This window comes from Gossypium raimondii, chromosome 4 (genome assembly GCF_025698545.1).
Source record: "Gossypium raimondii isolate GPD5lz chromosome 4, ASM2569854v1, whole genome shotgun sequence".
NCBI classification, from domain to species: Eukaryota; Viridiplantae; Streptophyta; class Magnoliopsida; order Malvales; family Malvaceae; genus Gossypium; species Gossypium raimondii.
The window spans coordinates 12,123,557-12,137,604 of NC_068568.1; the positions used below are offsets into that span (position 1 = coordinate 12,123,557).

Sequence of the window (14,048 nt, forward strand, 5' to 3'; positions counted from 1 at the left end):
TAACAAATGTTTACTAAAGATAATAACATGGAATGTTTTCAACCTAACAACGAGGTTTCAAAAACACTATTGTGTGACATTGCCAGATACAGCCATAACGTCTAGGCTTGGTTTGAGGGGTTACATTTAGTGGTATCAGAGTCAGGCTGCAAAACTCAGCTGTGGATTATGGGTTTTAAATTTTGTCTTTGAAAATTTAGTTTTTAAATGATTTGAAATATTTCTACTGGTATGTGGTGCACCAAGTCTCTGACGCCGATCTTGTAAGTGTTCTAAAACTGATACATGCTATGATATTCTGAAACTGATATATGTTATGATATTCTGAAACTACTGTAGGTAGTATACTGTGAAAGCACTCTAGATGATGTATATTAAGACTGTAGTAAAACTGATAGAGACTACAATTTACGAAAATCATTTTGAATTACTGAAACTGTTAACATAAAACATTTACTAGTAAATACTAAAACTGAAACTGATGCATAAAAATTTGTAATACAGATAAATATTAATAGACATGAGCGCATGAGGTAATCGTGGATGGGGTACTCAAGGCCGAGGTAAAGGCCATAAGGGGTTTGATCTGAGTCCTCTTCCCTGGGTAATATACCGAATTTTGACACGAGTGAGACGCTAGTGTCGCCTGCTACTGAGACTGAGTCTCATAATCACATGGCTGGGGAAGACACATTGTCCCAAGCTATGTTGAGGATATTGGAGAGGGTTGTTGGGCCTAATACTACATCTGGGGGCCATGGGTCGGTTACGAAATGACTCCGGTTCAATAGGCAGCCTACTTTAGTTTATGTTGTACGTCACCGAGAGGACAGAGATGCTCCAGATGTCATCACGGGTACGTTTCTTATTTATGATGTGCCTTACACTACATTGATAGATATAGGATCTACGCATTCCTATGTTGCCTGTTCTGCTTCCAAAAACCTAGGGATTACGGTTGAGAGTACTTCTAGTGAGGTGGCTGTGCTGAGCCCGCTGAGGTAATCTGTTAGAGTTAGCAAACTGTACAGGGATGTTCCTTTAGAAGTTCAAGGGACGGTATTTTTGGCTGATTTGATGGAGCTTCCGTTTGGAGAGTTCGATACGATATTGGGGATGGACTGGTTGGTCAAGCATCGTGTTAGTTTAGACTGTGCAACTAAGAGGGTCGTATTGAGAACTGGGTAGGGTAATGAAGTAGTTGTGATTAGGGAACGTCAGAATTACTTGGCTAACGTGATCTCTGCACTAGTAGTTGAGAAACTGGTTAGCAAGGAATGTGAGGCGTATTTGGCCTACGTAAGTGTTTCCGCTTCTAGGGACTCTACTGTAAAGGACATCAGAACTGTGAGGGATTTTCTGGACATCTTTCCTGAAGAGCTATCGGGTTTACCTCCGAATCAAGAACTGGAGTTTGGGATTGAGCTTTCCCTAATACAGCTCCGGTGTTTATTGCCCCCTATCGAATGGCACCGAATGAGCTTACGGAGCTTAAGGCTCAAATTCAAGAGTTATTGGATCGCGGGTTTATCCGCCCTAGTGTGTCCCCGTGAGAGTACTGGTGCTATTTGTTAAGAAAAATGATGAAACCATGAGGATGTGTATCGACTACCGACAATTAAATAAGTTGACTATTAAGAACAAGTATCCACTTCCGATGATTGATGATTTGTTTGACCAGTTCCGAGGGGCATCTATGTTCTTCAAAATTGACTTGCGTTCTGGGTATCATCAGTTGAGGGTTAAGGAGGCTGATGTGCATAAGACAACATTTAAGACTCGTTATGGCCACTACGAGTTCCTAATAATGCCATGTGGGCTGACTAATGTACCGGCAGCTTTCATAGATCTGATGAACCGAGTGTTTCAGCCTTACCTGGATTTGTTTGTAGTGGTGTTTATCGATGACATATTGGTTTATTCGAGGACTGAGGATGAGCATGATGAGCACCTTAGAATAGTTCTTTAGATTTTGAGGGAAAAACAGCTCTATGCTAAGTTCAGCAAGTGCGAGTTCTGGTTACATGAAGTAACATTTCTAGGTGATGTGGTGTCTGCTGAGGGGATTTGAGTCGATCCTTAAAAAATTGAGATTGTATTGGATTTGAAGCAGCCTAAGAATGTGTTTGAGATTTGTAGCTTTTTGGGGCTGCAGGTTATTACCGACGATTTGTCGAAAGATTTTCATTGATCGCAGCACCCTTAACTAAGCTGCTACTTAAAGGTGTATCGTTTGGCTAGACTAATGCGCAGTAAGAGAGCTTTGAGAAGCTTAACACTTTACTGACTGAGGCTCCTATTTTGGTACAACCTGAACTTGGAAAGGAGTTCACGATTTATAGTGATGATGTCAGTTTGGGATGTGTGTTGATGCAGGATGGTAAGGTGATTGCATATGCATCACGTCATCTTAAGACACATGAGGCGAACTATTTGACGCACGATTTGGAGTTGGCCGACGTAGCCTTTGCATTAAAAATCTGGAGGCATTATCTGTATGGTGAGAAGTGTATCATCTACACTGATCACAAAAGCCTCAAGTATCTCCTTACTCAGAGGGAGCTGAATCTAAGGCAGCGAAGATGGGTTGAGTTACTTAAGGATTACGACTGTACCATTGAGTACCATCCTAGCAAGGCCAATGTGGTGGCCGATACATTGAATCGTAGGGCTATGACTGATCTAAGAACAATGTTCGCTCGACTTAGCTTGTTCGACGATGGGAGTTTGTTGGCTGAGCTTTAAGTCAAGCCAACTTGGATCAAGCAGATTAAGGGTAGACAGCTGGAGGATGAGTCTTTGGGTCTTCGGTTCCGACATATTGAGAATGGTAGCACTATGGACTTTGGGTTAAACTTTGAGGGTGTGTTGTGTTTCCGAGGCCTAATATGTGTGCCAAATGATTCAGACTTGAGGCATTCTATTTTGATAGAGGCGCATAGTAGCCCTTATGCTATGCACTTTGGCGGATATAAGATGTATCGAGATCTTCGAGAGTTGTATTGATGGCCAGGGTTGAAGCGAGGGGTTACGGGTTTTGTGGCTAGATGTCTGACTTGCCAGCAGGTTAAAGCTGAGCATTAGTTGCCTTCGGGATTGATGCAGCCGATTAAGATTTCGCTATGAAAGTGGGAGCGAGTAACGATGATTTCGTTAGTGGGTTGCCTTTAACACCCACTAAGAAAGATTCAGTGTGGGTCATCGTGGATAGATTGTCTAAGTCTGCACACTTCATCTCAGTTAGGACAAATTATTCTTTGCAGAAGCTGGCGAAGCTCTATATTTTTGAGATAGTGAGACTGCATGGGGTACTAGTTTTGATCATCTCTGATAGAGATCCTCGTTTCACGTCTCGATTTTGGAAAAAGGTGCATGAGACTCTGGGTTCAAGGTTGGACTTCAGTACTATGTTCCATCCTTAGACCGATGGTCAGTCAGAGAGGGTGATTCAGGTACTGGAGGATATGTTGAGGAGCTGTGCTATTAGGTTTCGAGACAGTTGGGAGGATTATCTACCGTTAGTGGAGTTTTCCTATAATAATAGCTACCAATCCAGCATCCAGCTGGCACCTTACTAGGCACTGTACGGTCATAAGTGTCGCACTCTTTTATGTTGGACTGAGTTGGGCGAGCGATGTGTTCTGGGTCCTGAGTTGGTCTCTGAGACAGAGGATAAGGTTAGATTGATTCGGGATCATTTGAAAGTGGATTCTGACAAACAGAAATCTTATACGGGTTTGAAGAGGCATGAGATCGAGTATTCTGTGGGGCACTTCATTTTTCTCAAGGTCTTACCATGGAAGAAGGTACTGAAGTTTGGTCGTAAGGGCAAGTTGAGCTCTAGGTCTATTGGACCTTACCATATTCTGAAGCGAGTGGGACCAGTAGCTTATCAGTTGGAGCTACCTCCGGTATTAGATCGTATCCATGATGTGTTCCATGTCTCTATATTAAAGCGTTACTGCTCTAATCCTACTCATATTGTCCCTGTTGAGGAGATTGAGGTTAGGCCAGACTTGACCTTTGAGGAGGAGCCTATCCAGATTTTGGATCGTGACGTAAAAGTTCTGAGGAGGAAGTCTATTCCTTTGGTGAAGGTTCTATAGCATAATCATAGCACTGGGGAGGCCACGTAGGAGCCTGAGGATGCGATGCTCAGTAGTAACCTTATTTGTTCTGATCAGGTAAATTTTGAGGTCGAAATTTTCTTTTAGGGGGTAGAGTTGTAACGCCCTAGAATTTTTATTTTTGTTCTTGCGAATGTGTGACACAACTGTGTATTTGCTTCTATGGTTAAGTGTTCTGGGTGTGTGAAAGGCCCCAAGTTCAAGCTAGGACTTGAGCAAATTTTGATATTTTTATGAATAAGTCTTATCTTTGGTCAGTAGGCTTTTAAGTAAAAGTTGGCAAATAATTAATAGAATAGGCCTGCTGGTCTAGTGGATAAGTAGAATGTTGGTGTGAAGAAAGTCCTATGTTCAATTATCTGTGATGGCGTGGAGATAGTATTTTTGCTCCAATTTCGGCTAAGAGTTGTATTGAGGCAAAATTCTGAGTAGTTGTGTTTTAGTGGGTTAATAATGAGTGATTTTAAGAGATAATGGGGGAGAGGTTATCAGAAAATAATCTGATTATCATTTTGTTGCATAAAAAAAGTAGAGTTTCGATTTTCTCTCCAATTACCCAAACTTTTTCTAACATTTTCTTCTTATTTTTTCCCTCCACTGCCAATTTCTTTCCCCTAGTTGCTGCCGAAATTTTCATTATTTTTTCACCTTCCATTTCTTTCTTTGTTTTCCAATTTATTTAGTTGTTCATCGTTGGTTGCGTGTGTTCGGAGTTAATCAAGGGTCTGTGGTTTTGAATCGACATTGTGATTGTGCAAAGTTGCGGTTACTCAAGCGAGGTTCCGGAGGCTTAGGAGTGCTTACACATTAGAAATGATACCAGGTGTGTACTCGATACGCAAAAATGGGATTTGGTGAAAATTCGAAATTGCTTGTTGTCGAGAAATAAGAGAAAATGATGCAAAAAATTGTAGAGAAAGGAAATAAGGGTGTAATAAACTTGGAAATCAACATTCTGCACTAAAATAGTTTTAGACAGTAGCAGTAGTCTAACTTTGAAAAATCATCAAAAATAGTGGAAATTGAGTTAGAAGTTGAATAAAATACGAAATTAAATTTTATTGAGTTTAGTTTTTCATGGAAGAAACAGTGTAAGTAATGAAATTGTAAGTTATGAGATATAATGAATTTTGTGAGACAAGGTCAGAATGGGTTCGGGGTTCCCTTATTCTAATTTTGAAAAAATCATCAAAAATTATAAAAAATAATTAGGGACTTAAATTTATATGTTTAAATCCTTAACGAGTCTACTTTCAAGAGAAATAAATAGAAACATCTTTCGAATTCCGTACTAAGAGATAAATAATTTTTAGTAAGGAAAGGTTGAAGCTGTCAAACAGTAGAATCGGGATCGATTTGGAGATTTTACTGTACTTATTTGATTAACTATAAAATCTAAAAATTTTATCATAGAAAGGTATTTGAGTCTAGTTTCGAAAACATCAAGCGGATCTTAATTTGGAATTCTGTAGCTTAAGATATAAATAATTTAGGGACAATGACTCAAGTAGACAACTTTGAATGAACATATAAGTAAATTGTGAAAACATATATGAATATTTAGCTAGCATGGGTTACATTAAAAATGGATCACATGGCCATGGCCAATTTGGGCCGAGTGGGCTACACGGACGTGTGGGCCCATTTTTACTGAAATATTTCTAAGGTTGCATGGGTCGCCCAAGTCGACTGTGAACCTACTGTAAGGTCGGTAAGCGCTACTTAAACCCCTAAATGTGTGAAATTGATTGAATGATATTTGTACTGAGCATGTTAATATCTGAACCAAATATATGTACTGAAATTGCATAATAGCATATTATCCATTGTATGTTGCATTGCATTGGGTTGGGGGTTGTTATTCGGAGGAAGTGTACTGAAAGGCTTTAAGCCTAATTTACTAGCAGCTCAGCTGCAAACTACTGTTTTGTGTCACATTCGGTACTACTTTGAGTGTAGGGATGGGTGGGTTGATTATATCCCCATATGGAGTGTAGGGTTGGACGGAGATGGTTTGTAGAGGCTGGATGGGTAGGATTTTGCTACTGAATAACTGTTACTACTACTGATATTGTGTGGGCTTAGGCCCTACTGCATTTTTGACACTGTAACTGTCATAGATACTGAAAAGGGCTTAGGCCCAAGACTGTTCAATTATGCATTGCGAATATTGATTGTTTGTTTGTTTTTGTGGGATTACACACTGAGTTTACGTAAACTCGCCCTTTTTTTTAATGTGCACAGGTAATCCCCAGACTTAGACGGATCGGTGCGACGGAGGACTCAGCGGTGACTACAGAAATTTTTAGACTTCATGGTTTTCAATTTACGTTTTATGATTTAATTATTATTGATTATTTGGGTTGTAATTTAAGGACCCTCTGGGACTTTGGTTTTAAATTTTGGGTTTTTATTTATTTATTTTACTTTATAGATTTATACCTGCTGGTCATAAGAAATTCGGTATTCAAAAAGTTAAAGTAATTTCTAAACGCATGATCACTTAGACTGTTTTATTAAAGCTTCCACAAAGAGGAATGTTTCAAAACAAATGTTTTAAATGAATAAAAACGACTTCCTAAGTTCTAACAAAGGTTTACTAAAGATAATAACATAAAATGTTTTAAACGTAACAACAATATTTCAAAAACACTATCGTGTGACGTTACCAGATACGACCATAATGTTTAGGCTGGATTTAGAGAGTTACATACTATAACATAATTTTCTTATATCATGCGGTGAACATATTTAATAATTACAATAATATAACATATTTAAAAACTAATGATAACTTTTTTATACAACTAATTCATGAAAAGAAAAAGCACTTAAAATAATTAACAAAGTTGTAAAAATTTTGCAAGTAGTTGGAAAGATTTTTTTATTAGGTGTCTAGTTCTTAATCCATCAAGTCAAATAACTATTCATAACAGTAAAATACAAGAAAGTAATGGTCTCCACATCGACACCCATATCAAATCAATTACTTATTTGTAACAACAAAATATAAGATTCTTAAGGAAATATTGAAAATGGTTATTCACACCTCAACACCAATGATTATTGAGTTCCTACTAGACAATAAATTTTAAATGTATTATTCAACACCTTTAAAAAACTTACACCCATGAATATACTCATAAAAATATTTTAAATAATAATTTTTAAAAAGTGTAATTAGATAATAAATTAGTTTTAGGTATCAAAATAAAAAATAAAAACAAGAAAAATAATTTGTTGAGTAAATTAAAAATAGTCATTAAATTTTGGTTATTTTTCTATCACTAAATTATGAAAAATTATATTTTGATCATTCGTCTATCAATCGTCGTTACAATATTAACGGAAGAGTGATATGACACGTTAACTAATTTAATTCTAGACTATAGTTAAAATATCTGATTTGGTCCTTGTATAATTTTTAATAATAATTTTTAAAATTATAAAATATCAAAAATTCTTAAAATTCATAAAATTAATTAATTGTTTTTGAAATTATAAAATATTTTTAAATTTATAATTATGTAAAAGTTAAAAAATCATAAAATCTAAAATCTTTAAAAAATTAACTTGTTAATTTAAATTTCAAAAATTATAAAAAATCAAAATTTCTTCAAAAGAATTCTGAATTTTTGTTATTTTAATTTTTGAATTTTTTTCTGAAATTATAATTAGATTAAAAAATAAAATTTCATAAAATTCTAAAAAAAAAAAACCAAGAAAAGCAATTTTTTTGAGGTATTGAATTAAATAAAGAAGAAATAATAATAGAGTTAAAGTAATAAATAAATATAAAAATAAAGAGAAAAAGGGACGTAACGTATCACTGACATCTGAGAGGTGCTTCTGAGCGGAGCAGAAGGTCGAGTCTACATCATACTCGTCTCCTTGTGCCGCGAAACGCGGACTATAGTCCCCCCCCTCCCCCTTCTTTCTTTTCTTTTTTTTTTTTTTTCTCATTTTATTATCTTTCTCCCCCCATCCATCCCCCTTTGTTTGAGAGAGAGTTTGTGTGTTTTGGTTGTTTGGACTGTCGGCTTTGATTTTATGTTCTCCTTAATCCTTTGCTGTTCTTGTCGGAGATTGTAAGCTTGAAGATGCAACCAACACAAAGTTTAAATTTGGGCACTTGAACACAAAGAAAATATGGTGAGCTCTTTTATCCTATTTTATCCATTAGTTTTTAAGTATTTATTTCACATTTTCTCTTTCTGTTTAATCCTTGTTCTGGACTTCTCTTTGTGCTTCCTAGAAGCTATTTTTAAGGCTCTGTTTTGCTTCAATTTTATTAAAACATTTATCTTTCTTTTTTTTTATCTTTCTTAGTTTTCGCGGCAGCCAAACGTTTACTTAGTTGAAGATTTTGGTGGCAGCTCCCACACATAATTTCTAATTATTCCCAGCAATACTTGTTTGATGATAATCTTAAACATAATAAACTGTTTTTTCCCCAGTTCTTGAAACTGGGTTTTTCAGTAATGTCCCGGGCCTTATCCTGGGAATATTTACATTCTACCAAATCAGTTGATGAACCCTATTATTTTGCCCTGCAGCTGTAATTTTCTGAAGATTTTGTGTCATAAATATGGGAGATGAGTTGAATAAATATATTGCGGGTTTGTACAAGTCATAACATCCCTGTTTGATTGATTATCGATATACCATCTCTACTAGACTCTTATTTGGTTTGCTTGTCTATATCTTTAACACATTTTTATGGGATATTTTAGTAGATTAGTTTTAACTAATAACTTAAATAGTTTGGTTTATAGATGTGTAAAGATGAAAATCTCTGTATTGCCAGCTGTTGCAGTACAATTAGGTTGTAATCCAGTGTCAGGGGCCGCTAGCAAGTTTTATACGACACAAACTTGGGCATTTTATCAATTATTGTGTGTATATATATATTATCTTTTTCCGCATTGTTTTGCTGACTCCACTACAGATTGTTGTCACTGGCTGTATGATAGCTTTTGCTATGGCAGAATTGAGTTTTGCTTTCAGTCATTGTTTAAGATCACTCCTCTTGTGATACTTGATCTTGTTTTTGGTATTGTAGTACATCTTGTCTTGTTTCCTCCCCCGGTTCCCCTTGTCTTTCTGTGCAGTGATTGGTAGTATTATGTTACTTGTACTTTGTACTTGACTTTATAATCAATGCCTAGTTGTACCAACAGTTATCAGCATTTATCCACGCATCTTATTTAACAGCATGATTGTGCATCCTCATTTTGATGATTGGCTAGCCATCTCTTTTCTTGGCCTACCCGAAATTTTGTCAACTCTTAGTTGAAACTAATGGAGTTTTAGGTGTTATTATATTTAGCTTTGCCTTTATATTTTATTTTTATGCGAGGAACAAATTCTGACATTGTTATTCAATTGGTTTCCGCATGCATATTTGCTATCAGACTTCATAGGTTGTAAACTGTTAACTATCTGAGTGAGGCTAATTTGGAAGGTGTTTAGAGTTCTTGATTCCCGCTTTTAAATCTGGAATTTTATTCTTCAATCACTTCTGATCTCGGTGTGTGTTGTGTGCAAGGCATGGTGTTCTCTTAACTTCCATTTCTTACACCCTTGGTGTCGTGATACTTGCTTAAGGTCTAGAAAGTGCAGTGGAGGAATTGTTGTATAGCCTATGGCATTGTTATAAGTTCATCTTTGATTACTCATGTCATTCAGTCTATCTTATTTGTGAGTTTGTTGCTGTTGGATCCAGTTGTTATCAGTTGGCTATAAGCAAAGCGATGGCTAAACTTACTGATCATCTTTCAGATACATTATGAGGATCACAGAGCAATGGGAAGTGGTGTTTTCCCCTGGAAATGAAGGAGAGACAGCGGTGGAGAGCTGAAGAAGACGCTTTGTTGTGTGCATACGTAAAACAATATGGTCCGAGGGAGTGGAACCTTGTGTCACACCGCATGAACACACCCCTGAACAGGGATGCAAAATCTTGCTTAGAGAGGTGGAATAACTATCTCAAACCTGGTATCAAGAAGGGATCCCTTACGGAAGAAGAGCAACGTCTTGTAATCCGTCTTCAAGCTAAACACGGCAACAAATGGAAGAAAATTGCAGCTGAAGTCCCTGGTAGAACAGCTAAAAGACTGGGCAAGTGGTGGGAGGTATTCAAGGAGAAGCAACAAAGGGAACATAAAGAGAAGCATAAGACGGTTGAGCCAGTCGAGGAAGGCAAGTACGATAGGATATTAGAAACTTTTGCTGAAAAACTAGTAAAACAGGGCCATAGCTCAGCCTTTCCCATGGCTGCTTCTAACGGGGGTTTTCTTCATACTGACCCACCTTCACCTGCACCACCAACTTTACTTCCACCTTGGCTTTCTAATTCCAGCAATGCGTCCGTTGTCACACCACCTTCCCCTTCTGTGACTTTAAGCTTATCTCCCTCAACGGTGGCAGCTGCTCCCCCAATCCCATGGCTGCAACCTGAGAGGATGTCCGAAACTAGCCCTGTTTTGGGAAACATGGTGCCCCATGGATCATTTCCTCGTAGTGAGAACCTGCTGATATCTGAATTGATGGACTGCTGCAGGCAGCTGGAAGATGGGCGCCGCGCTTGGGTTGCACATAGAAAGGAAGCGGCCTGGAGGTTAAGAAGGGTAGAGTTACAACTCGAATCAGAAAAGGCTTCCCGTAAAAGGAAGAAGATGGAAGAAATAGAGTCAAAGATCGAGGCTCTAAGGGAAGAGCAGAAGAGTACACTTGATAGAATCGAAGCTGAATATAGGGAACAACTGGAGGGGCTAAGAAGAGATGCGGAAGCGAAGGAGCAAAAATTAGCGGAGCAATGGGCTGCAAAGCATTTGCATCTGACCAAGTTTCTTGAACAAACGGGGTGCAGACCCAGGGTTGTGGAGCCTAATGGGCAGTGAGCAAAGATGATTTATCAAGCGTCTCCTTTCAACAGACTCTGCATTGTTTTTGATGATATTCTCTACTATAGAAGTCTATTTATAGTTGGTTTTTCTAGGATGGGACACTCTGAATGGGAAAGGTAGCATTAGCTCTATCTTTTGTGTTCACCTCTTAAAAAGTATATTAAATTTAGATTCCTATTTCTGGATATTAAGGAGTCTGATTTGGCATGTGAAAGCAGATGCCTGATTTGGTATGTGAATTTGAAGTTGTTGGTGAATTGATTTCTCCATATCTATATAACCATAAAACTAAACTGATCAATAGGTTGATTTGAGTGCTAAATTTATATGTTCATCATTTGTTTTATATACATTTTATATCTTTCCACTCGATTTTGTTTTGGTCATCCACTATTAAATTTGATAACCCTTCAATACTTGCATATTTTATTAATTTGATTTTAATTTAATAAATTTAATCCTTCACATTTACAATTTCTATCAATTTTTATCCAAAGCTTTCTAAAGTTTTAAAACGAAGGCATTCCATTTTATTTATGGTTGAAATTATTCAATTCAGTAACACTTTATTTATATTTTTAACAAGTATTAGAAATTAATTAAACACCATTAAAAATCATAAAAAGATATAATATATAATAACATTATATAAATGATTTAATATTTGTAAAAAAAATTTACTCTAACTAGCATAATTTTAGTTTTAATTAATTTCAGTAAATGATTTAACACTAAATCAAATTGTTAGTGATAAATATTGCTTATTGTGGATTTAAAAATAAAATACAAAAATTAAAAATAAATAAAACACATAATAATCTCTTAATCAATTTATAAAATTAAAAAAATTATTATCAATGTAACAAAAGGAAACTCAATTAATTCTTTCACTCTTTTTTTTGTGAATTACAAAAACAGGTCAAAGCCTAAACAACCAACGTGACTAACGCAAGTCAAACTTAGGCCACACCTAGGGCGGTGAACAACTTTGACCATCAAGCCATCACACGAGGTTCTAATTCTTTCACATTTTTTTCTTTTGAAAAAATTAAATGTTCATAAATTTTTTATATAATTATTGATTGAACAATTGGATTTTTCAAAGTCATAATTTTAAATCTAGATTTAATTTCCAATTTTAAGGACCAACTTCGAGGACTATTTTTATATACCTTGAAAGAAATATCATCCCCTCAGCAACAAGAGTAAATCTAAAGTGTTTTTCTTTAAGGTTTTTCTATTTTCTTTAGTCAAAATTTTATCAATCAAAGGGTTATAAAATATTATATTTAGAAGAAAACTAATAAAAAAGAAATAAAGTTTCAAGATAAACTCATTGGTATTAGGAATTAACTGGAAAAACGACTTGTTAGTTGAGAGAAGGTTTTTTTTTTCATTTTGGGTTTTACAAATTTTAGATGCAGAATGTCTTTGTTTTAAAAGCTAAAAGTTTTGGTTAGGAAGTTTGATAATCAAATTGATAGAATTTATAAATATGAAGCGTTAACTCTATTGAATTATTTAGGATTAGGGTCAAGTTTATATAATAAATAAGTATTCAAGATAAAATGTGTTATTATACCAGTTAGAAAAAGGCTTCTCATTATCAATTTAACGATGCGTGACGAAAATAGGAACATGAACATAGTTGGGTGACCATTTGTAGAGTTTACCCTTAAATTAATGCTTATGATATATACTAATATATATAACCATAAATAAAAGTTATTCCATAGCTCATTTAACATTGTGAATGATTAATTTTGAGCCACATGTGATGTATCGTTAAAATTGTTTTGAGGGATATATACTATTATATTCCTCCCCAACTTGGACACGTGTCGGTAGAATAGATGGCTTTGGCTTCACTTGAAAATACAACCTATCCGGCCACTTGTTCTAGCTAAAAGAGTACAAAGGTCCCATTCTTGTAGCCACTCGCTTGGCAAGCCCTTCTAACAAATTCTTTCGCTTCAGGAAATGGAGCAAACACTTGCTTTTTAGGTGTGAACATTCCTCAAGTGTAAATACATTTTTTAGGTCGTTGGGATCCACCTGAGCATAACAACCTTGTGAAGATCGAATGCATAACAGATGGACCCACGATGCACGTCCTTCACGTATTGTGTGATGACAGCCTCCTTCATAACAACTTGTCATGTCTAGCTAACCAACAAGGGGATCTTTCTAGATACCTTTCCAATGACAAAGAAGCGATCAGACTCTGAAGCCTTGAGGATATTTTAAGCAATTGTTCTCTCTTCCATTAATTAGTTTGTCCTATTGTCCATTTCTGGTTCTCTACATTTCTAGATGAACCAGTCTCTTTATTACTATCGCATATTCCTCCTTATCTCCTTCCTTGTTGTATCTTGTATCAACATGTACTTGTAATTTTTTTTTATCATTTTGTTGGATCATGATGAAGTTAAAAAAAGAAAAAAGAAAAAAGGAAAAGCACATTTCTTTTAGACATGTGCTATGTTATATATATATATATATATATATATATATATATAATATTTGAGTATTGAAATATTTTATAAAATGTATTTATACATTAAATTTTTATATTTAAAGGATTACAAATTTATATATACATTTATATTATGCTTTATATAAATTGTGACACATTTGTATATGTGAGTTATTTTTCTATATTATATCGTGTTTGTATAATTTATTATTATGAATTTATTTGATTCTAAACTCAAAATATTTTTGCATAATTTTATAATAAAAAACATTTTGTATAAATTGTTATTATGATTCAATTTAAAGAAAAAATTGGATGTTGATATTGTGTTGTCATGTATTCTTTACATGTTAATCTATTTTACATAAATTTTGGTATGTTGATATATTTGTTTTATTTTTCTCACCTCATTAATTATATTTATTTTGGTTACATTTCAACTTTGATAGTTTAGTTTTCATAATTAAATATTTTAATTTTAAATTTATTTATTTAATAATTAAATTATCATATAACATATTTAAAAACTGAATCCGA

The 14,048-nt window shown here is 35.2% G+C and overlaps 2 protein-coding genes across 3 annotated transcripts; both read left to right on the forward strand.

Annotated features, from left to right (window-relative positions):
• The first annotated feature begins 3,122 nt into the window (after nt 1–3,122).
• Nucleotides 3,123–4,106, forward strand: LOC105779033 (uncharacterized). Its single transcript, XM_012602787.1, has 2 exons — nt 3,123–3,402; nt 3,670–4,106. The coding sequence occupies exons 1-2, from the start codon at nt 3,123–3,125 to the stop codon at nt 4,104–4,106; spliced, it is 717 nt and encodes a 238-aa protein (XP_012458241.1).
• A 3,975-nt stretch (nt 4,107–8,081) lies between these two features.
• On the forward strand, nt 8,082–11,357 carry LOC105779982 (transcription factor AS1). 2 transcript variants are annotated; one of them, XM_012604028.2, is made up of 2 exons: nt 8,082–8,279; nt 9,853–11,357. In XM_012604028.2, exon 2 carries the CDS (start codon nt 9,959–9,961, stop codon nt 11,027–11,029), a length of 1,071 nt encoding a protein of 356 aa, XP_012459482.1. In that variant the 5' UTR covers nt 8,082–8,279; nt 9,853–9,958; the 3' UTR covers nt 11,030–11,357. The 2 variants fall into 2 exon arrangements, with proteins under 2 accessions (XP_012459482.1, XP_012459483.1); XM_012604029.2 differs by having other exon boundaries at nt 8,083–8,279; nt 9,909–11,357.
• Nucleotides 11,358–14,048: the final 2,691 nt, after the last annotated feature.